At 43.0% G+C, this 25634-nt stretch overlaps 1 protein-coding gene across 1 annotated transcript in view; it reads right to left on the bottom strand.

The window, feature by feature from the left end:
- The window catches only part of Elk (Eag-like K[+] channel), a 113865-nt gene that overhangs the window by 8885 nt on the left and 79346 nt on the right, over positions 1-25634 (bottom strand). The window contains exons 11-13 of the mRNA XM_080282832.1: positions 20788-21037; positions 15989-16218; positions 1238-1401 (exon numbers count right to left, since the gene is read on the bottom strand). Of these exons, the coding sequence (XP_080138958.1) occupies positions 1238-1401; positions 15989-16218; positions 20788-21037 (644 nt within the window). The remainder of the gene's footprint in view (positions 1-1237; positions 1402-15988; positions 16219-20787; positions 21038-25634) is intronic.

Raw genomic sequence — 25634 nt, 5'->3', positions numbered from 1 at the left:
GGAAACTAACTTGCACAAAGTACATCACTTTCCAGCAGATGGCTAACTTGCCTGATTAATGTTATCACAATTATACATCCACCTTCTTTGCATAATCTTTCACTGTCCTGAAAAGCTGTGGAAGAACTATGCTAGAGGAATGCTAATAAAATAAAGTACAGACCCAGTGTTTAGCAGTCATTACTTCAGCCCACTATGTGTCCACCATGATTCTAACTATGCAGAGATTAGTCAGTACAGATGTACAAGTAATTCTGTCAGTCAGTCAGTGAGTCTGTGATGGGATGTGAGATGATCTAAAACTCCCATCATCATTTTGTCACTGAGCATCTCTATAATTTGGAGACTGGAGTAGAATGTTGGAGGGATGAAAGACAAGTGACAGATCAAAGTACAAAACAATTGCTTTTCATGTCTATGGAAACTCCTCTTTTGGTCATCACAAGTCCTTCCAAAAAACATGCAAAAAGTAGCTTTCATCTGGTCACCCATACCACTTGTTCCCAAGAGCCAAACATATCACAACCAAATCAAACAAGGAGGTAAGAATCTCTTGGACTTTGGAATTCCTTGCTATTCTCTTGTTGTTCATAATCATAGCTTTGCACAGTGAAAATTTATGAGCAGCCAAGGGCCCAGACAATACCCTAAGCAAAGCAAAATACTGAGAATTACCCAATTACAATCGTGCTTTTTGGGTACATCCTTCTGCTTCATCACACCCAAAGGAGACATTCTGGGGAGTCCAGTACTGAAAATGGTAATATGGTACCTTAAATTACAGTACTTGATTCAGTGATGAGGATATTTAATGGCAATTTTATCCTAGATGGTACAAAACAGTACCAGATGATTCCATTGTTGCCAATGACCCACAGACAAGAACTCTATTAAATCAACAAAGAAGTACACACAATTTAACCCTGTCATAATTGAAAGGGTCTTCACCAAACTTCTTTCATTCATTACTGAAAGCAGTCATTAATGTGCAAAGCATACCAGTATTAAATTTTGAAAAAATTCATTCTCTCACACAGTCAGCCAGAAAATAATGTACAGTATTCACTTTCGCAGGACAGTATTTGGTCAGTTAACTTGACACTCTGTTATCACTCATTTCAAGTAATCATCCTCTCAATCAGTTTATAATGCAGTCCATTAGTCCGTCAGTCGCTGGCTATAGACCTTGTGGGCTGAGTGTAGCGGGACAAGCCAGGCGCAGACAACATTGACTGACCGTGGGAAGGTGAACCTTGTAGTGCCAGAAGTGCGTGCATGCAGTGGAGAACGGGGTGAAGTTGACACGGGAGATTTGTCCTCTTCTTCACTACCTCGTTCCTCATCATCTTCGCTGATGGAAGGCAGAAGGTTCTTGCTCGAGCACATGTCCATGTCTTGGTTCTGGTGTGAGATGGGAAAAACTGTTGAGAAAGGAGGGAAGGCAGGGGGAAGGATGTGTTGGAGAGGAGGAATGTTGTGTTGAGAAACGGAGGGTGTGTTGGGGAAATAAAATGGTTTGAATGGTGTTTTGAGAGAAATATGGGGTAGGGAAAATGAATATTGGAGTGCCTCAAGTGAGAGAGGGTAATGAGTGAAAAGTGCTTACAATGTTTGCTGATGATATTCTATTTGAGTGAAGATGAGTGGGAGCTGCAAGCCTTAATGAGCATGTCTGGGAGTGTGAGTATGAAAGAAGTTTGAAAACAAATGTTGCAAAGAGTGATGGAATGAAGACACATGGTGCGCAGTGAGGCTGAATGGTTAGAAAATTTGAAACTGGAGTGCTTTCAAATATGTTGGCTGCATTACAAGGATGGATGGGAATTTAGAGGATGATGTACAAGAAAGGATACATCAGGAAAGTACGGCTGCATGTACAATGAGGGCAGTAACAAGGCATAGGGAGGTGAGCATGAAAGCGAAAAAGTTATTGTACAACAATATTGTGATCCCCACTCAAACATATGAAAGTGAAGCTTTGTTTCTGTTGGAAGAACACAAGTCAAGAGTAGAAAGACTGGAAATGAATTATCTGAGAAGGTATGTGCAGTTATTTGGAAACAAGTTCAGTAATTTTGTGTTGATGTGGATGTGTAGAGAAGCTATGGGAAGTACCCTAAGGTGGTTTGGCCAAGTGGAAAGAATGGGGAGTGGGAAACTGAGAAACTTATAAGGGAAGTGTATGGGAGGTGGACTGGGAGAACAGAGAAGGGAGGCCAAAGATGAGGTGAAGGGACAGGGTAGATGTTGTTGATTTGGTTATAAATGCCACACCTTGCTTGCATGTGTCAACCTTGGTCACCTAATGGCAGCCGTCCACATTGTTTGATCAATATCAGCCTCTCAATTCAGTTCCTTGACCCTAAGGTCACACTGTTTGACTTCATCCCAAGTCTTCTGTATACTTCTCACAGTTCTATCCTTGAGAACCACACCTTTTACTCTCTGCATTCCGTTGTCAACCTTCATCCTCTCCACATACCCAAACTATTTCAGTTAACCCCCTGTCACCAGAACACTAATGCATTCAAATAGCATCCTTCCTCTCAACCCTTCATTTGTATTCCTATCCCCTCCCCCCTTCCTGGCCTGTCATTCAAGGGCACACTACACAATCATCTAATCATTCTCACCTCTGTGCCTATGAAAGTATGAATATCCTCCTGCTGCACTGGCCAAATCTCACTACTGTACAGCATTGCACTCCAAACACATGATGCATACAAGGACCCCTTAACATAGAGAGGGAGCCCTCTCAGTGTCAGGAGGGGCAACAACTCCCTAAATTTCTTCCAACTATTCCTTTCCCTTGCTACCAAGCTACCTCCAGCCCCACCTCCAGCACATACCACGTACCCCAAAGAAGAAAACTCCTCCAAACACTGAAAAGAGTTTCCAGCATGATTACCATATTTCTTGGCATATAAGATGCAGTACTGTGTAAGATGCACCCAAGTTTGGAAGAGCAAGTCCAAGAAACAAAAGATTTTGACTCCTAGCCAACATCCACTTAAATCTTAGCTTGATGTGGTCACATTAACAAAAATGCACACTCACCTTTCAATATCTCCAATCAGTGCTATTCATCAAGTAGCAGTTTCATTATTACTAAATAAAAATAAACTTATGGTGTAAATTTGTACCATAGTCATATATATAAATACTACAAACTATTTTTGTCCATAAATATATATATATATATATATAAATATATATATATATATATATATATATATATATAAATATATATATATATATATATATATCATATAATCCTGTGTTGCCCCATGAGGAGTGCAGCAGTCCAGGGCTAGGTAAGTTGGTCCTGACATTTAAGATGACAGTGACCAGCCTCACTCATCCCTGAATGGCACTGCATGAGCAATAAACCCCATCCATCCCTTGGATATAAACCTGCACTGGTTCAATTCAATTAGAGTACCTAAATTACCCACTAAAACACCAAGCACCATAATCTGGTTATATGGTTACCACCTAGGGTAGTAAATGGTTTCCTTGTGCACAGGAAGCTACTTGGCTTGTCACTCAATGTAGAGTCACCCACTGATGGAAGGAAGAGGAAAGAAAGAGGGGAAGAAGGACATAGAAGGAAGGAAGGAAAGAAGGACGAAAGAGAGGAGAGAACAGCCACCCGAGAGCAGCACTACATCGAGTGAGTGGATAGTAAGCGCTCACATACTTACCACATCACTCAGATCTTCATATATAAATATTGTATATATATATATATATATATATATATATATATATATATATATATATATATATATATATATATATATATATATATATATATATATATATAATGAAGGTAAAGGAGAGAGTTTTAGAAGGTATGATTAGAGAAAGAGTGAATATTGATGAGATGCAGTTTGGGTTTATGCCAGGTAGGGGGACCACTGATGCTATATTCATTGTTCGACAGCTTCAGGAAAAATATATTGGTAGGAGAAGGGATCTTTATTTTGTTTTTGTTGATTTGGAAAAGGTCTTTGACAGAGTCCCTAGAGAGGTGGTGAAGTGGGCAATGAGAAAGCTTGGCTTGGAGGAGTGGCTGGTTAGGGTGGTTATGGCTATGTATGTGGGTGCTCACACCCAGGTAAGAGTGAATGGAGATTTGAGTGATGAGTTTTCTGGGAATGTTGGTGTGCATCAGCGGTCAGTCTTGAGTCCCATGTTGTTTATCATGGTACTTGAAGCCCTTTCACGTGACTTTAGAAACGGACTCCAGTGGGAGTTGTTGTATGCTGATGATTTGGTGTTGATTGCAGAGAATGACAGGGAGGCGGAGGAAAGGTTTAGGAAGTGGAGAGATGGTATGGGGCACAAGGGCTTAAGGGTAAATGCAGATAAAACAAAAGTGATGATATCTAGGGTTGGTGGCGGTACTGTCAAAGATGAGGGAGAGTGGCCATGTGAAGTTTGCCACAAGGGCGTGGGAAGTAATTCTATCTTGTGCTGTGTTTGTGATAAATGGGTGCATAAGAGATGTAGTGGTATCAGAGCTAGACTGCGATATAATGCGATTTTATGTGTGCGGCATGTTGGGGTGAGCAGGTGGAGATTGTCAGACGTGAAAGGATTGAACTTGCTGGTGAATCTCTTGAGTGTGTGGAAGAGTTTTGTTATTTGGGAGACATGTTGTGTGCTGGAGGTGGGGTTGGAGCTAGCTCTGTGGCTAGGGTGAGAAGTGGTTGGAAGAAGTTCAGGGAGCTCTTGCCTCTCCTGACATTGAAAGGACTCTCCCTACGTGCTAAGGGGTCTTTGTATGCAGCATGTGTTAGGAGTGTAATGCTGTATGGTAGTGAGACCTGGGTAGTGAAGGAGGAAGATATTCGCCGGCTCAGACGTACAGAAATGACAATGATTAAGTGGATGTGCAGTGCATCCCTGCGTCCAAGGCCTGGAGGGGCTGGGTTTACAATGGAAGAGTTGAGAGGTAGGATGGGACTGGAGTGTATTGGTGTTGTGATGAGGAGAGGTAGACTGAGATGGTTTGGACATGTGGAGAGGATGGGGGATGATAATTGGGTGAGGAAGGTGAGAAGTGTTAATACTGGGGTTGGGGTTATGAGGGGTAGACCGAGAAAGACATGGGACGAGGTCATTAAGTGTGACCTCAGGGTTAAGGGACTGAACAGGGAGGCTGCAATGGATCATGCAGCGTGGACAGCCGCCATTAGGTGACCAAGGCCGACACATGCAAGCATGTTGGAGCCTTTAAAAACGAAATGAAAAAACGAAACGATGTATATATATATATATATATATATATATATATATATATATATATATATATAATATATATATATATATATAAATATATATACAGTATATATATATAAATATATATACTGTATATATATATATATATATATATATATATATATACTGTATATATATATATATATATATATATATATATATATATATATATATATATATATATATATATATATATATATATATATCTATTGCCAGACGCCTCAACCCCGTTTGGGGTGGCCACAAACAAATCGCCTCCAAGTCGCCCTGTCCCCCGCCATGTTCCTCATAACGCTTCCTATCACATCCACATCCACACCACAACGCTCCTTTATATCCTCATTCGTCAGCCTGTCTCTCCACGTGACTCCACAGGCTCCTCTTAAATAACTCATTTCCACTGCTCTCACTCTTGACTTGTGTCCTTCCAACAATGTCCAAGCTTCACTTCCGTACGTTAGAGTTGGTATCACAATACTGTCATGTAGTAACTTTTTCACTTCCATGCTCACTTCCCTGTTTCTTATCACTGCTTTCAAGGAACCAGCAACCTTTCTTCCCTGCTGTACCCTTTCAAGCACTTCACCCTCCAAACCTCCATCCTTACTCATAACACTACCCAAATACTTAAACGTACTCACATTTTCCAATTCCTCACCATCTAACCTCACTGTACATTCACTAACTTCACCTCTCTCAAAGACCATCACTTTACTCTTCCCTACATTCACCTTTAGGTTCCGTTTCTTACACACACTCTCAAACTCATCCACCAAGCCTTGCAGCTCCCCTTCGTCTTCACTCAACAACACAGTATCATCTGCAAACAACAGTACAGGGAGTTTCCAGACACTATCCTCTCTCACCAGGGCCACTCCAACATCCACTACCCTACCTTGTACCTCTTTTATTACCCCATCCATGTACAGATTGAACAACCATGGAGACATGACACATCCCTGTTTCAAACCAACTTTCAAAGAGAAAAATTCACTTAGTTCACCATCCACACGCACTGCAGCTTTCGCACCATTGTACATACTCTTCACAGCATTCAACAACTTCCCATCTACTCCATATATTCTTAACACTTTCCACAATCCTTGTCTATCCACCCTGTCATATGCTTTCTCCAAATCCATGAAAGCCGCATACAACTTCTTTCCCTTCTCTAGAAACTTTTCCACTAAAGATCTAAGAATGAATATCTGATCTACACAACCTCTTCCCTTCCTAAAGCCTCCCTGTTCTTCTCCAAATAATTTTTCTGTTCTTTCTCTAACTCTGTCTATAAGTATCCTACCATACACTTTTTCTATTATACTAAGAAGACAAATGCCCCTATGATTACCACACACTTCTTTTTCCCCTTTTCCTTTGTACGAGGGAATAATTATACCTGACTTCCAATCCTCCGGGACTCTACCTTCCTCCCAGGCCAATCTGCACATCTTCCACATCCATTCTACTACTATCTCTCCCCCATGCTTCAGCATTTCACCACACACTCCATCAATTCCTGGGGCTTTCCCCGATTTAACTTTCTTCATATATATATATATATATATATATATATATCTTAAATGTCAGGACCAACTGCCTAGCCACGGGCTCCTACGCTCCTCATGGGGCAATGTAGGATTGGATGATGGATGGATGTGTATATATATATAAATATATATATATATATATAGAGTAACCTCTCAAATAACGCGAGGGTTAGGTTTCTGGAGAGGCCGCGTTAGTTAAAAACGCGTTATTTAAACATAATTTTCCCATAAGAAACAATAGTAATATTGGGGGTTACATTCCTGGACTCTGAGAAAGTCTACCAATTTGAGGAGTTATGCTACTCTAAACTTAAAAGCAACAATATTAATCTGAAAGAAAATCCACATAAAAAACAAAAAACAGTATATTTGGGGAGAAATCAACAACATTTGGGCCCTAGTTAGGCCGAAGATTTGTTTACTTCTCTCCAAATACAGTTTTCGTTTTTTATGTGGATTTTCTTTCAATTCTGCTTCATTCACGGTATTGTGAAAGTTCCTCAACATTATTAATGCATTAGTAGGTCATAAAAACACTTCAGTGACAGCAACATTTTCATTACAGTAAGTATTTCACAAACAATAAAAACACACAACTTCACTTCACCTATGCATCACTCGTTGTCTGCTGCTGTCCCTCCCCACCCCGCTCCCCCACCTCCCGCCGCTTGCCACCCAAAATTTGTTGTCCCTCCTCGCTCTGCTGTCTTTCCTCTTCCTTTTCCACTGACTCCCGTGCTACTGGTGATGAAGATAACGCCCTTAAGTTTTCTGTCTTCTTCATAAAGAACTGCTCTATCTTTGTCTGAGTGGTTTTCTTCTTTCTGTTCCGCAGCATCAAGTTGTAACAATTTAGATAAGCCATCACTTTCCTGCTCAAATTTTGTCCGAAAATGAGCCAAACTGCTCAGAATGGGGCCAAACTTCATTATCGAATATTATAGTTCGAATAAAACAAGTTTAAGCAACTGGCAAATAAAAAAATGTATTTATGCATAAACTGCCACACACGGTCTATCAGCTTGGGACTGCCCAAGGCACGTGCGGCTAATTTGAAACCATTACGTATGTGTAAAGTCGTGTTAAATCGAGAAACCCTGGTTAGTTAAACATATCTCCTAAAATATTTGCTTGTGTTAAAACGAAAATGCGTTTTTTAAACTCGCGTTAGTTGAGAGGTTACTGTATATATTATATATATATATATATATATATATATATATATATATATATAAAATAATAAAAAAAATAATTTGGTTTTACGCCAGGTATCCCCGAAGGGCTAAGGCGTTGCCCTTGGGTAGAGGACTTTTGGACTGGAGCGTGTAGCATTTTATGACCGGATGCCCTTCCTGATATCTACCAATGTCCCTTGGGTGGATTCGATCCTCTGACCCTTCAGTCAGAGCGGAGCGCTCTAACCCACTGGGCCACGGCTGCTACCCCCCTTGGGGGTAGTTTTTTTTTTCAAGAATACTCCCCCAGTATCCCTGCTTGTCGTAAAAGGCGACTAAAAGGGTTGGCGGAGGGTTAGTGCCCCTCCCCAGATAACAACTAACTAAAAAGACAAACAATAAGCCTCGGACAAGGACTGCCTAAAAGATGACGACCAAGGACCAGACAAAGGACATGGTAATCGGAACATGGAATGTAAGGGGAGCGAATGATGAGGTGATAGAGAGAGAGATTGTCCAGGTGCTTGAGGGTGCAAAAGTTGATGCATGCGGAGTAACTGAAACTAAATGGTGAGGTGAGAGTGTGAGAGAATGGGAGTATGGATGGGGTATATGTGCAGGAGTAGGTGAGAATGAGAGGGCAAAAGAAGGAGTATGTATAGTTTGAGTAAAAGATGGAAGAAGAGCATAAGAGAGTATGGATCAGTTGGGTCAAGGATTGTGTGGGTAAGATTGAAAGTTGGAATACAAATGTGGGCGATTGTGTGTGTGTATGTGCCAATGCAAGATCGTGCAAGCAGAGTGAGAGAAGAGTTCTGGACAAATGTGGAAGTGTGCATGGAAAAGTTTGGAAGGAATGAGAGAGTGTTTTTGATCGGTGATATGAATGGTAAAGTAGGGAATGTGAAGGTGAATGGAACAATTGGTGAGTGGGGTGTGCCTGCTGAGACAGATGAGAATGGCAGTGTGTTAGTGGGTATTTGTGCTGGGAGGGGGTTGGTGATAGCCAATACCCTCTTCAGGCACAAAATGATCCACAGGTATACATGGCGAGTGATGAGAAGGGTGGGTGGTGAACTGAATGAATGGAAGGCAATGATTAATTATGTATGTGTGGATGAAAGGATGCGAAGATGTGTAATGGATGCAAGAGCTAATAGAGGTTGGGGGAGTGCACTTTCTGACCACTACTTGGTGGTGGCCAGAATCAAGATCCAAATAAGATGGAGAAATAGAAGAAGGGAAGGATGGGAAGAAGGAGTATTTGTAAGGAGAGTGGGAAGATTACAAGAGGATGAGAAAAAGGCAGAGTATGAGAGAGAAGTGGAGGAACGATTGAGCAAATATGAAGTTGAGGAGATGGGGGACGTGGAAGGTGTGTGCAGGATATTCACAGAAGAAATATGTGCAGCATATGATGTGGTGTGTGGGATGAGGAGAACACGGACGGGGGTGCAAGGAACAGCGTGGTGGAATGAAGAGGTGAGACAGGCTGTGGCACAAAAGAAGAAAGCATACAATGAATGGATGAGAAATAGGGGAGTGGAAGAAGTTGAGAGGCGGAAGAGAGAGTTATATGTAGAAAGAAAGAGAGAGGTGAAAAGATTAGTAAGAGAGAGTAAGAAGAGAGTGGATGAGGAATTTGGAAGGAATTTGAGTGTAAAGTGGAGGGACTGTAAAAAAATGTTCTGGAAAGAGGTGAAAAGAGTAAGACAGGGTGGAAGTGAAGTTAGCAGGGGAGTGAAAGATAAAAATGGTAGATTACTAGTGGAGAAGGGAGAAAAAGTGAGCAGATGGAGAGAACACTTTAAGGAATTGTTGAACATAGAGGATAGAAGTAATGTGAGTATAAGTGGCTGGGGAATGGCTGGGAGAAGGAGGAAGGTGAGAAGACAGGAAGAAATCAGTAAGATAGAAGTTGTGGAAGCAATGAAGAAAGTTAAATTGGGGAAAGAACCAGGAATTGATGAAGTGTGTGGTGAAATGCTGAAGCATGGGGGAGAGATAATAGTAGAATGGATGTGGAAGATGAGCAGATTGGCCTGGGAGGAAGGTAGAGTCCCAGAGGATTGGAAGTCAGGTATAATTATTCCCTTGTACAAAGGAAAAAGGGAAAAAGAAGTGTGTGGTAATCATAGAGGCATTTGTCTTCTTAGTATAATAGGAAAAGTGTATGGTGGGATACTTATTGACAGAGTTAGAGAAAGAACAAAGGAATTAGTTGGAGAAGAACAGGGAGGCTTTAGGAAGGGAAGAGGTTATGTAGATCAGATATTCATTCTTAGATCTTTAGTGGAAAAGTTTCTAGGGAAGGGAAAGAAATTGTATGCGGCTTTCATGGATTTGGAGAAAGCATATGACAGGGTGGATAGACAAGGATTGTGGAAAGTATTAAGAATATATGGAGTAGATGGGAAGTTGTTGAATGCTGTGAAGAGTATGTATGATGGTGCTAAGGCTGCAGTGCATGTGGATGGTGAACTGAGTGAATTTTTCCCTTTGAAGGTTGGATTGAAACAGGAATGTGTCATGTCTCCATGGTTGTTAAATTTGTACATGGATGGGGTAATAAAGGAGGTACAAGGTAGGGCAGTGGATGTTGGAGTGGCCCTGGTGAGCGAGGGTAGTGTTTGGAAACTCCCTGTACTGTTGTTTGCAGATGATACTGTGTTGTTGAGTGAAGATGAAGGAAAGCTGCAAGGCTTGGTGGATGAGTTTGGGAGAGTGTGTAAGAAACGGAATATAAAGTTGAATGTAGGGAAGAGTAAAGTGGTGGTCTTTGAGAGAGGTGAAGTCAGTGAATGTACAGCGAGGTTGGATGGTGAGGAATTGGAAATGTGAGTACATTTAAGTACCTGGGTACTATGATGAGTAAGGATGGAGGTTTGGAGGGTGAAGTGCTTGAAAGGGTACAGCAGGGAAGAAAGGTTGCTGGTTCCTTGAAAGCAGTGATAAGAAACAGGGAAGTGAGCATGGAAGTGACAGTACTGTGATACCAACTCTAACATATGGAAGTGAAGCTTAGACGTTGCTGGAAGGACACAAGTCAAGAGTGAGAGCTGTGGAAATGAGTTATTTAAGAGAAGCCTGTGGAGTCACATGGAGAGACAGGCTGACAAATGAGGATATAAATGAGTGTTGTGGTGTGGATGTGAATGTGATAGGAAGCGTTAGAAGGAAGACACTGAGGTGGTTTGGCCATGTGGAGAGGATGGAGGGTGAAAGACTGACGAAGAGAGTGTATGTGAGTGAGGTGGAGGGGGGAAGAGGGAGGGGGAGGCAGAGGATGAGATGGAGGGATGGGATGGAGAGGTATATGAGAGAGGGGGGTGTGAGTTGGGAACAGGGCAGTGAAATGGCGGGGGACAGGGCGACATGGAGGCGATTTGTTTGTGGCCACCCCGAACGGGATTGAGGCGTCTGGGAATAGACAGATAGATAGACTTCTCATGTGACTTCAGAGATTGACTCCTGTGGGAGATGTATGCCAATGATTTGGTCTGGATTGCAGAGAGTAAAAGGGAGGCAGAGGAAAGATTTAGGAAGTGGAGAGATGGTATGGGGCTCAAGGGCCTGAGAGTAAATGCAGATAAAACAAAGGTGATAGTATCTAGGGTTGGTGGCTGTACTGTTAAAGAAGAGGGAGAGTGGCCATGTGTGGTTTGCCACAAGGGCATGCGAATTAATTCCATCTTGTGTAATGTTTGTGATAACTGGGTGCATAAAGAGATGTAGTGGTATTAAAGGTAGACTGTGAGATAATGCAATTTCATGTGTGCAGTGTGTTAGGGAAAGCATGTGGAGATTGTCAGGTGTGAAAGAACTGATCCTGCTGGTAAGTCTCGAGTGTGTGGAAGAGTTTTGTTACTTGGGAGACCTGCCATGTCCTTGAGGTGAGGCTGAAGCTAGCTTTGTGACTAGAGTGAGGAGGATTGGAAGAAGTTCAGGGAACTGTTGCCTCTCACTCCTGACACTTAAAGGGCTCTCCCTCTATGCTAAGGGATCTTTGTATGCAGCATGTGTTAGAAGTGTAATGCTGCATGGTAGTGAGACTTGGAGAGTAAGGGAAGAGGATATTCGCAGGCTGAAATTAGGTGGATGTGCAATGGGTCCTTGAATGTGAGGCCTTTACCTATATTACCTACATATACAGTATATATATATATATATATATATATATATATATATATATATATATATATATATATATATATATATATATATATATATATATATATATATAATATATATATATATATATATATATATATATATATATAAATATATATATATATATATATATATATATATATAAAATATATATATATATATATATATATATATATATATATATATATATATATATATATACAGAAAAAGTCCTCTAATCCAGCTACCAATAATCCAAAAATCCCATTACTCCAAATTTGTGAAGGCGAAATTTTTTGAATTTTTCTGGCTTTTTTAGAGTTTTTCTGGGCTTTATCTACGGATTTATCCGGCTTGAACTTGCCCTTGGACTTGCATGTACCTGCCTGCAACTAATCATTAACACTTCTATGCATTTCCGGTGAGTAAAACAATAACTAATATCATTTTAAGTGTTTATTTAGTTATCACGAATATCTCTAATGATTTCAGAGTTCCCTCCCAATAGTCCGATAGACCCTCGGTTCCCTGCTGTTCGGATTACAGGACTTTTACTGTATATATATATATATATATATATATATATATATATATATCTATATATATATATATATATATACAACATAAACAGAAATATATATATATATATATATATATATATATATATAAAATATATAATTATATATATATATGTATATGTATATATTTATATATCCATATATATCTATATCTATACATATATATCTATATATATATATATATATCTTTATCTATCTATCTATCTATTGCCAGACGCCTCAATCCCGTTTGGGGTGGCCACAAACAAATCGCCTCCAAGTCGCCCTGTCCCCCGCCATTTCACTCCCCTGCTCCCAACTCACACCCCCCTCTCTCATATACCTCTCCACCCCATCTCTCCATCTCATCCTCGGCCTCCCCCTCCCTCTTTCCCCCTCCACCTCACTCACATACACTCTCTTCGTCAGTCTTTCACCCTCCATCCTCTCCACATGGCCAAACCACCTCAGTGTGTTCCTCATAACGCTTCCTATCACATCCACATCAACACCACAACGGTCCTTTATATCCTCATTCGTCAGCCTGTCTCTCCATGTGACTCCACAGGCTCCTCTTAAATAACTCATTTCCACGGCTCTCACTCTTGACTTGTGTCCTTCCAACAACGTCCACGCTTCACTTCCGTACGTTAGAGTTGGTATCACAATACTGTCATGTAGTAACTTTTTCACTTCCATGCTCACTTCCCTGTTTCTTATCACTGCTTTCAAAGAACCAGCAACCTTTCTTCCCTGCTGTACCCTTTCAAGCACTTCACCCTCCAAACCTCCATCCTTACTCATCACACTACCCAAATACTTAAACGTACTCACATTTTCCAATTCCTCACCATCCAACCTCGCTGTACATTCACTGACTTCACCTCTCTCAAAGACCATCACTTTACTCTTCCCTACATTCACCTTTAGATTCCATTTCCTACACACTCTCTCAAACTCATCCACCAAGCCTTGCAGCTCTCTTTCGTCTTCACTCAACAACACGGTATCATCTGCAAACAACAGTACAGGGAGTTTCCAAACACTATCCTCTCTCACCAGGGCCACTCCAACATCCACTACCCTACCTTGTACCTCTTTTATTACCCCATCCATGTACATATTGAACAACCATGGAGACATGACACATCCCTGTTTCAACCCAACTTTCAAAGAGAAAAATTCACTTAGTTCACCATCCACACGCACTGCAGCCTTCGCACCATCGTACATACTCTTCACAGCATTCAACAACTTCCCATCTATTCCATATATTCTTAACACTTTCCACAATCCTAGTCTATATGTATGTATGTATGTATATATGGACAGAGAGAGAGAGAGAGAGAGAGACAGACAGACAGACAGAGAGAGAATGGGAGTGTGGCACATTAAAACGGGAAAACTTTTGATGGTATCACATTTTATTTACTTATTTATTTATTTTTTCTGGCTCTCATCCTCCCTCACTTCACCCTAAGGTTGGAAAGGAGGTTCTTGGATGATGATGATGATGAACAATATATCACACATTTAAATACATGTTTTTTGGGCTGTTATCAAGTTCATGTTTGGAAACTTTTAAAAATAATGTTGGCTACTGTACTGAAGCGGTTTTGACATAAGGAATAAACTGAGAAGATGAGGTCACCTAAGAGAATGCACTGAAAGGATGTTGCTGAATATGGTATAATAAAAATGCAAAAAGAAGGATGAAATGGAAGAGTATGTGGTAGACGGCAGCTTGAAATGAAAGGTGGGAGTAAAACTGAATAGTGATTTTGAGACTGAGGCATTTTGACTGAAGTCACGAATTTCTGATGTGTAGAGTACTATGCGACCAATAAATATGGTACTATTGCAATAACTCTGACTTAGAATTTGAACTGTGGGGAGAAGAACTTTACATTACTTTCCTGGAAGTATTACATTACTTTAACATCCATGCATTTTTTTTTTTTTTTTTTTTTTTTTTTTATCATGCATCCCTCACTTAAGGAAAATGGTATAAGCCTGAACTTTCAATCGTCAACACTCAGAATTAAACATACTGACAGATATGAAGAAGTATCACTCAGGTCAAATACAGTATCATTAAACCTATGGGAAAAAAGAATTCATTTGTTTAGTGTACATCAATCTGGTAAAATGGATGTAGTAAAGTACTGTACTGTGTAGACAGGCAACTGTTTCTACTCTGTATCTGCTCTTTTTCTCTGCCAGTTTATCTATTACTGGATATCTAATCCCTGACAAAAATGCCTCCAGATCCCTTTGTCAATTAACAGTATCAGCACTAGGGGTAAGGGCTGTGATATTCCTGTACAAAGCAAAAGGTAAATGGTTGAATACTGTACTTCAGTGTAGTATACCCATGCACTTTTAGACTTTTCCTTAATGCAGAAAGAAGGAACCAAAGGCAAGTTTCTCCTTCTCCTCCTTTTTCTTCTGCACCTCACTCTTTCACCTCTCACCTTTCTCTTTCATAATCATTACCAACTTCACCTCATAGCTACACAAAATACCCTCCTAATATCATTATTTCTCCCTAATTTTTCAGCCAGCTCCTCACCTAACCTCCTTCTATCACTTCACTCCCCACCACCAACTATATTTCCCCTTGCACTTCCCCAGCCTCCTAACGTATGTACTGTACCTTTCCAAATATTCCTCATTACTTCTCCTCCATGCCCTTTTTCATGGGGGGGGGGAAAAAAAAGCCTCAATGACTACAACATCATCCATTCTTAAACAACTCAGATAAGAAAGCCCCAATCAAGATATGATCATTTGAAATACCTTGAGACTTTGCATCTGAAAGCCAGGCAGTCAAAGGCAAGGTACAACTTGGGGAAGAAGACTCTTTCTGAGATAATTCATTTAGTACATGAAGAAGAATGTAGTACTCGTACTTGTTAGCTTTTGCAAAGAGTTCCAGCAGTACAATGAGAGAATGTAGTCAGATGGGTGTGTGTGTGTCCATCTTAAAGGCGTCGGTATGCAAGCGGTGTTCAAAAGAACGGTGTCCACTGTAACAGTGATAGTAAATTGTGTAATAGAGCACTTCAGTGAGATGATGTACTATGAAGCAAGTTGCAGACAGAATGGGAGCAGATGAGACAAAAAACTTAAGAGTCTACCAGGTTTAAATGTCTCTGTGTTGTGAATCCCAGCTACACAGGAAAGCTGTACTCCACAAAGGAGAACAGTCACCCCCTACCCTCTTATATTTTTCTTTTCACCTCCCCTGTCACCCCTCACTCTCACTCACCTCACTGTCATAGCCTTCCCTCAAGTTATAGGTGAGATCATGCTTGATGTCATTGGCAAACTCCTGCTGATATTCGAGGTACAACTTGAGGACTTCCATGAGGCCTGGGATGAAGATAGACTTTAGGTCACAGTAGGTAAGGGCTTTGACATCACATGAGGACTTCACTACCGTCTCTGCATTAGTCCTTAGGTGCATATCCACGTCAGTTCCTACCAAATCACCTTTACCTGTTGGTCAAGGAAAGGGTATAAGAACATTAATTACACCAATGTGCTTACATAAACTAGTTATGAACAGAGTGATTTACAACTCATTTAATTAATCTACACCATTTGACTACTGCAAATTGTTCCTTTGGTGCACTTGCACCGGTATCTATCAGAGGGGTTTTTCCCGTTGTGTCTGGGAGGGGATAGTTTGGAAACTGAGTTTTACAACTACTGTACATCTTACTTAAACTGGGTTTGTATATTTTGACTCATTACTGATTAACATTCCATTAGAACCACTCTGCTTAATGTTCATTACTCCTCAAATGCATGTGCCAAGCAAAGGGGCTTCTGTCTGTCTATACCCAGACACCTTAATCCCATTAGGGGTGGCCACAAACAAATTGCCTCCATGTCACTCTGTCCCCTGCCAGTTTGCTGCCCTCCCCCAACTTACACACTCCTCTCTTATATACTTCTCTACTCCATCCCTCCATCTCATCCTCGATCTCCCCCCTCCCTCTCTCCCCTCCACCTCACACACAAACACTCTCCTAGTTAGTCTCTCATTCTCCATCATCTCCACATAACCAAATCACCTCACTGTATTTCTCCTAACATTTTCTATCACATCCACATTCACTTCACAACATTCTTTCACTTCCTCATTTGTCAGTCTGTCTCTCCATGTAACTCCACATGCTCCTCTCAAATAACTAATTTCCATTGTATTCACTCTTGAATTGTGTCCTTCCAACGAGGTCCAAGCTCACTTTCATACGTTAGAGAAGGGATCACAATACTCTTATGCAAAGAATTTTAACCTCCATGTTTACTTCCCTGTTTCTTACTATTGCTTTCAATGGCCCAGCAACCTTCCTTCCCAGCTGTAACCCTTCAGGCACTTCATCTTTTACTTAGCTATTCTCTACCTATCTAAGCCACACATCAGACCTGCCTTTAAAGAACTGCAGACTAGATCATCACAGTTGGATTTATAAATAAAATAAATAAATATATAAATAAATAAATAAATATCTATCTATCTATCTGTCGATCTATATATATGTAATATGATCAGATGGATGTGAATGCGTCCTTGAATGCATGGCCTGTGGGTGCTAGGTTTGCTTATTTTGGTGGATTCTTAGCTCATAAATGTCCTCATTATGGCTACCTCGGTTCAAAGGCATCAAACATAGAAGACACATGGATTGGTGCAATTAGCAGGGGAAATGAAAAATTGATGAAACCTAGTTTTGAATTCCTTGAAAAATTAAAAACAATGGAAAAGTTATTTATTTGTCATCGTGGAGCTAAAGCCCTGCAACCTGGAAAAGCCACTGCCCACCATCTAGCCAGTCAAACTGCTGAATCTGTTTCTCTGCCTTATGAAATAATTACTTATTTTGTTCGCTGTCGTATGTTTTTTAGAATGCGAGTACTGAAAAAAAAAAAAAAAAAAAAAAAATTCATCCAGAAAAACTAAAAAAAAAAAAATAAATAAGTAAACTCATAAGATAATAAACAGATGTATAAATATACTATATGACTGATTGCTTGAGAGAGAGAGAGAGAGATTCATGTTCAATGAACTTTTAAGTATGACATGAGATAATTTTCTAGTCCATATGCTTAAACACCGTTTCAAAGCTTAGTATATGAGCAGGGTGTGACTGAAACCAATAAAGAGTTTGGCTGGAGGTTAGTATGTTATTCATTTGCCTCTTTTCTGACATAATATGCAACATTTTAAGAGGACAGGTAAAATGTGTGAACTGCAGCATAGTGCCCCCGGGAACTCCCCGACACCCCCACCAGGACCCCACAGAGGAGCCGCAGCCGAACCGTGAGACTCAGTGCGACAACGGCACAACTCAGCCCAGGCCGTACGCCCCTATAACACGCAGCCACCTCACCGTCCCCTTAGCAGGAATCCGACACTACCTTCGGGAAGAGGTACCGCCGGATCAGATCAGGGTGGAGCTGCCTATCCAGCTCCAAACAGCGACCCTGAGGAGTTGGCCTGTAGCCACTCCCGCCTTCAACAGGAGTGTGCCTTTAGCCTCTCCGAAGGTGTCTTCCTCTTTGGGACGGCCGGTAGCCGCCCGCCCCTCATAAGGGAATCGGTAAACAACCAATCTGAGGGTAATCAGGAGACGGCCTGTAGTCACTCCCGCCTTCGTCAGAAGGTGTTCTTCCAGGGACGGCCGGTAGCCGCCCTACACCCCCTCCTGCAGGAGTCGGCCTGTAGCTGCTCCTGCCTTCATCAGACGGCCGGTAGCCGCTCTGAAGGCATTGCCCCTGAATCAGCCTGTAGCCGCTCCTCCCCCCTCCTACAGGAGTCGGCCTGTAGCCACTCCCGCCTTCGTTAGACGGCCGGTAGCCGCTCCAAAGGCGTTGCCCCGGAGTCGGCCTGTAGCCACTCCTCCCTCCGGCAGAAGGAGACGGCCCATAGTCGCTCCCACCTTTGTCAGACGGCCAGTAGCCGCTCCGAAGGTGTTGCCCCCGAGTCGGCCTGTAGCCACTACTCCCTCTGGCAGAAGGAGATGGCCTGTAGTTGCTCCCGCCTCCACCAGACGGCCGGTAGCCGCTCTTCCCTCCGGCAGAAGGAGACGGCCTGTAGTCGCTCCCGCCTTCGTCAGACGGCCAGTAGCTGCTCCAAAGGTGCTGCCCTCGAGTTGGCCTGCAGGTGCTCCCCATCCCTCCTGCAGGAGTCGGCCTGTAGCCATCCCGCCTTCGTCAGACGGCCGGTAGCCGCTCCGAAGGTGTCCAAAGGCGTCCTGATTCCCCCACCTAAGCCACGGCCTGTACCCGGGCCTTGGTGCCTCATAGTCGTGCCCTTGGGAAGCCAAGGCCAGTAGCCGGGCCCTACGGCCAGAGACAGGCGAGAGTAGTCCCGCCGCCCCAGTGTGAGACAAGGGTCCAGACTCCCGATGCAGAGGACGCAGGAGAATTCCAGAGAGGCCCTAATGCCTCCTCTGGCCTCTGCTCCCTACGCCTGGCCCTGGAGAAGACCCACCTGATGGACCCTGATTCGGGTCGGTGCCGCAGTACCTCCCTGACGGCGCCACTTGGTTCTGGGCACCGCAGCCCTAGGGCACTCCAGGCCCTCCCCAGGACGCCCGGGCGAGACCTCCCTATGCCCCGACGGTGGAAGACCTCCACCTCCGGCCGAGACCTGAGCCAGAGATTTCTGGACCTGTTTGGCCCCAGTCCTGAGGGCCGAACCCCTGTACCCAGCCCGGAGAATACGGGCCCCTCCGCCACCTGCAGCCCCGGACGAGAGGGGACGCCCCTGCGAGTCGTCCTGTGCCCTCTCGGCACGTCCTCCCCTGGCAGTGCCCCAGTCCCAACAGAATCGTCGCCGGCGTGTCGCCCCGCCGCCCCCACCGTATAAGTGACTCTTGTTAAGTGTGATATTGCCCCAAGTTAGTGTAACAGTGATGTAGTGACATAGTGCACCCCGAATAACAGGTCAAGTGTTCACGAGAAGATAGAATGGGAATGAATTAAACCACGGGGCAGAATAATAGTAACAAGTGCAGAGTCTAAGTGTTAGTGAATCAGACTCACGAAGTGACGCCCTTGTATGAAATCAGTAAGACGCTCAACCCGAGGGATTCATATTAGTAAAATATCCAAATGCCCCTTGCTACCGGAAGATGGTGAAGAGGAAGTGTTAGCAGTGCCCTCCCCCTCATATTACTATAAATATAACGAGACTCTCAGTTCCTTACACACTCCCTTCGTAAATCTCCTCTCGGTATTCGACGCGTACGTGAAAACCTAGAATCGTGTTATAATAAATTACCAAAACCCCCTTGCTACCAGAAAATAACAAGTCAAACTCTTCAACATCAACTTCCACTCTATATTACTATAACTATAATCAGACCCTATATACTTTGCAGTGCGTCGCCCCTCCTCCCCCCGTGTGAGACTCCCCACCGACTCCCCCACGTGCACCGAGACCCTGTGTTCTGAGTAAACCTGTACACTAAACCTAGAGTGTTATCATCAGTGCCTGTTAAACTAGTATCCTGCGAGATACTGATTATCTAGTTAAAGTTTATAATTCACTAAATACTATGTTGTACTATCTGCTCTTTGTCCTGTGTCAGACTGAAGGAATACACGTGTAAAGGTTATTGCCTGAAGTTTTTGTGTTCTGCCTCTCTCTTATTTGCACTAAGCCCCGGTCTCGAAAGAGGACCACGCTACACGTTAGGTGTTCTAGGATCGAGGAGTCGGGCCTTTTTCACCTAGCATTACAAGAGGAAAAAAAGAAAAAAATTTACTGTGTAACAATGTAAGGCATGAGCTGGGACGCGGGAGACGAGAGGAGAGTGTGACGTCATCACCCAGGAGCGGGCACGTTTTCTTTCGCTCCCGGGCGGCCCGTAAGTAGACATTGTATACTATGGATATTGTCATTACCCTCAACCCACCACACCTGCAACGCACCTCATCCTACCACACTGCCACCACTCTCCCAATAACCACACTGGCACAGCAAAACACCGACCCCAACCCATCACACTGCCACCACCACAACCCCCATCCCACCACTCCACCACCACTCACCCAGTATTGCCACCACCATATCGTCCATCACCACCTCCATGGAACCATTGCATAGGTAATAGATGTACTGAAGGGCGTCTCCGCGGTGCACTAGGTACTCCCCGGGGGCGCAGAAGTTGTTCCTGATATGCAGACTTAGCAGCTTGAGGCAGCCCTGCGTTGCCGTCTCAAAGATTGGCAGGGACAGGATCTCGCGGTGGATGTGCATGGAAATGTCTCCTCGTAGCTCCTCGGGGAACTCCTTCAGGGTCTGTGGAGGAGGAGAAGGGTTATCGAGGAGGAGGAGGAAGAGGAGAGTGCTGGAGAAAAGGAAAGAGAAAGGAAGAGGACAGGGGAAGGCTAGGGTACCTGGAAACTCATTTAAGGTCTGTGGAGGAGAGGAAAGGTTCGAGAGAAGGAAGGAAAAGGAATAGGGAAAAGGAAAAAGGGAGAAGAGGGGATAGGGAAGACAGGAGGAGAAAGGAGAGTTTTGGAGAAGTAGGACGAGAGAAGGAGGATGAGATGGGCTGTCTAAGAGGAGGGGAAGGATTAGAGAAAAGGAAAGAAGAGGGACAGGGAAGAGGAAGAGGGAACATGGAAGAGAATGTGAGAGGAGAGTACTGAAAAAGAAGGAGGAGAGAAGGAAGAAGAGATAGGTGGGTACTGGGGAAATCCTCGAAGGTCTGACAGAGGGGAAAGGTTTCTGAGAAAAGGAGGGACAAGGAAGGAGGAGGAGGAAGGAGAATACTAAAGATAGGAAGGAAAAGTTGTACGGCTTGGAAAAGAAGAGGAAGGCTTAAGGAGAATGCGACAGGGTTCGACAAGATGAGAAGGGATAACAGAATAGATGGAAGGACAGATAAGACGGAGAAACGAGAATACTAAAGAAGATGGGAGAGATGGGTAGAGGGGGGTTAGGGAGGAGGAGAAGAGATTAAGGAGAAGGAGATGGGATTAGAAAAGAGGAAAAGAAGCTTGAGAAGAGAATGAAGTACAAGCAAGAAGAGGAACAAGGAAGATATTGGAGAAGATGTAAGAGAGAGGAAAGATTTACAAGAGCAGGAACTCGCAATGGATGTGGATGGAACTAACCTCAAAGCTACCTGGGGAACTCCTTCAGGGTCTGTGGACAGGAAAGGGGGTTTAGAGAAGAGGAGGGAGGGACAAGGAAGAGATTCAGGGAAGAAAAGTATCAGAGAAGTGAGAAGAGAAAAGGAGAAGAGGGAGAAAGGAGAACACTGGAGATAAGGAAAGAGAAAATGAACGAGGAGACAAGGAGAATATCGAAGGAGTGGGAAGAGGGAAGGATGAAGAGGGGGTAAGAAAAGTATCGGAGAAAAGGGGAAGAGAAAATGAAAAGGGAGGAAATGAGAATATTGGAGAAGAGGGGAAGAGAGAGAATAGAAAAGACACGGATAAGATCGTGAAGTGAGAGGCCCTAGTTCCTCCAAAAAATACTTCTTTGGTATCTACAGGAGGAGAAAGGGAAAGAGAAAGGGAGGATGCTGGAGTGAAAGAGGAGGAAAGGAAATGAGGGGGTAAGAGAAAATGGTAGGAGAGGGAAAGATGGAGAGAAGAAGACACAATAAAGAGGGAATGGTTTGATGGTAAACGTGTATGATATATCCTAGCATAGTGCCTCAGGAAAATATCTTCCGGTGAGTGTGGGGTTGGAGGAGAGATGGAGAAACGGAGAACAGAAGAAAATATAGAACACGAAGGAGAGATGACTTGGAGAGAAGAAGAGACGAAAAACTAAAACTGGAATGAGAGGGGAGGGGAGGGATGGAGAGAAGAAGAGACGAAAAGATGGATGGGGAAGCACAGCAGAGATGGAGAAAAGAAAAAAAAGACAGAAAAGGGAGACAGGACAAGAGACGGAGTAAAGGAGAATGGATACAAAAGGAAGAAAAGTAGGCTACATGAGATGGATAGAAAAAAGGAAACAATAGAAAGGGATGGATAAAAGGAGAGATGGAGATACGGAGAAGAAAAGATTAAAGAAGAAACACAGGAAAAGAAATGGAGAAAAGGAGAAGAGATGAAAAAAAAGAAGGATGAGAGAAGAAGTGGAGAACAGGAGAATGGAAGGGAAGAAAGAGGGAGGAAAGAAACGATGATTATAAACGGGACAAAGGTAGGATCGTGAAGCGAATGTATAATTCGCCTATTATTTCACCTCTTTTGCTTCTCATATTCCTCTGCTTACTTATGCTACGAAAGGCTTGGTACGTTTCTCTGCCCGTAGAGATGATTCCGTTTGATATGATGCGCCAGAGAAGAAAATGACAGACATGCCCAAAGTATGAAGTGGACGCAGTGGAACAGGAGGAGGAATGCAAAGGAAAGCAAACAGCAACAGGCCTTATGGTCTTTTCAAGGCTGCTTGTTACAGAGAAGACTATGACTACGAGATCTAACTCTACATGCTGAAGGATAAGGATAGTAAAGCAAGAAGACTCCCCCCGCCTCCAAACCATCCATGAAAAAATGAGAAGAACCACTATGCAGCATGGAAAAACTGACATGAAAATTTTATAGGAGAGAGTGAAAAGGAAAAGTTACATTCCACAATACCTTATGTATAAGTTAACAGTTTGAATAACCTGAAAGAGAAAGTAATCAAATAAATAACTACGGCATGACATTATGTACGAGTACGATGAGTTGACGGGGAGTCTGTAGACATAGCGTGGAAATTGCACAGTACACAGTGTGGATGTTCTGGTGGAGGAGAAGGAGGACACACACACAAAAAAAGAGAATGAAAGAAACAGAACAATAATAGAAGAAAAAAGAGGGGAGAGGAGAGCAAGTGACAAAGTAAAGAAAAACAGGAATTTGAGGTGGCTGTGCTGGCTTTCTCTCCTTAAAGCTCCTCGGAAATCTCTTTCAGGGCTTGTGAGAGAGAAGGAGGAGGAGGAAGAGGAGGATAACTGAGAAATGAAGGTAAAATGGAAAACAACGTCTATGGGAGAGGAGGAAGGACAGAGGGAAGAAGAGAAAGAATGGGCGGGGCGGTGTCTCGAGATGAAAGTCCATGGAAGAAAGTCCTTTTAACATCTCTATTATCTTCAAATTACGTTGGGGAAGAGGAGAAGGAAGACAGAAGAAGAAAACAAAGGGAGAAAAACGGAAGAGGGAAAAAAGGGGAGGGAAAATGTAAGAGGAGAGAGGAGGTGGAGAAATGTAAGAGAAGGAGAGATGAGAAGTGGAAGATGAGAGATGATGAGGAGAAATGGAAAGAGGGAGAGAAGTGGAGAAGAACTGGAAGAGGAGAGAAGAGAATGAGAACTGGAAGTAAAGAAGACAAGAGGAGGAGAAATGGATGAAAATGAGAGAAGAAAATGAGAAATGGACGAGAAGAAGAGATGAAGAAAGGAACTGTGGAGAGGAGATATGGAAATGAGGATTAATGGAAGAGAAACGGAGAAGAGTTGTAAGAAAGAGAAGACGGTATGGAGAAGAAAAGAATGAATAATGGAGAAGAGGAGGAGATATGGAAGAGGAGAGGAACTATGAGGAAAAAGTGATAAGAGGGAGGAAACAAAGAGATGGCGTAATGGACATGGAACAGAACTCGAAGTAGATACTGGTATGCTGGGAATCATTTTGTCCCTCCTCCAGTCTTGCGAAGGACAAGGTGCAAACAAAATGATGATGATGATGATGATGATGATGATGATGATGATAATAATAATAATAATGACCATGATTATGATGATGCTGTTGTTGTTGTTGTTGTTGTTGTTGTTGTTGTTGTTGTTGTTGTTGTTGCTGCTGCTGCTGCTGCTACCGCTGTTGCTGCTACTGCTGCAGCTGCTGCTGATGATGATGGAAAGCTACATGATAAGAACATGGACAGGCGTGACAGGAAGGAAGGAAGGAAGGAAGGTAGGAAGATAGGAAGGAAAGAAGAATGGGAAGAAGAAAAAGGAAGGGAGGGAGGGAAGGAAGGAAGGAAGAAGGAAGGATTGAAGGAAGGAAGTGAGGAAGGACGGTGTTGAAGAAGGATGGGGAGAGAAAAAGATAAGTAAGGACAAAATCTGGCTCTTTATCTCTTCCGGGGACATCCCTAACCTTCTGGCGAAGGAAAGGTAGGAACGACAGGAAGGAAGGTGTTGAAGGAAGGACGGAAGGAAGGTGCTGGTGGGAAAGAGGAAGGAACGAAGAAGGGAAGGAAGGAAGGAAGGAAGGAAGGAAAGGAATAGAAAGAAATGAAAAAGAAGGGGGAAGGAAGGAAGGATGGAAAGAAGGAAGGTGTTGGAAGAGGAAGGGAAAAAGAAGGAAGGAAGGAAGGAAGGAAGGAGAGAAGGAAGGAAGGAAAAATGGGAGGAAGGAGGGAAACAAGGGAGGAAGGAGGGAAACAAGGGAGGAAGGAGGGTGTTGGGGATGAAAGGAAAGAAAGAGGGGACGAAAGTGTCGAAAGAGGGAAGGAAAGAAGGCAAGAAGCAAAGTGTTGGACGAAGGATGGAAGGAAGAAAGGAACTGGGGGGGGGGGCGAAGGGAAGGGTAGAGGGAAGGAACGGAGAGTGGAAAAGGAAGGAAGGAGTGGAGGGAGAGGAAGAAAAGTGTGAGAGAAGAGAAAGTACAGTAGTATTGGACTAGATATGAAGAAATAAATCTAAAAACGGTTAACGGAAGAGGTATGAGATGAAAAGAAAAGGAGAGAGAGAGAGAGAGAGAGAGAGAGAGAGAGAGAGAGAGAGAGAGAGAGAGAGAGAGAGAGAGAGAGAGGCGTATGAAAAGAAGAAAGGAGATTAGAAAGAGAACAAAAGAAAGGAGGGCAGAAGGGAAGTTGGGAGGAAATAGGTACAGACAGGTCCTTTCGATGAGTGTCCAAATAAGTGTCAACATGTTTCTCTCTG

This window comes from Coenobita brevimanus, chromosome 94, assembly GCF_032717465.1.
Source record: "Coenobita brevimanus isolate Jiangsu-jjx chromosome 94, ASM3271746v2, whole genome shotgun sequence".
NCBI classification, from domain to species: Eukaryota; Metazoa; Arthropoda; class Malacostraca; order Decapoda; family Coenobitidae; genus Coenobita; species Coenobita brevimanus.
This window is presented reverse-complemented; position numbering and strand designations above follow the sequence as displayed.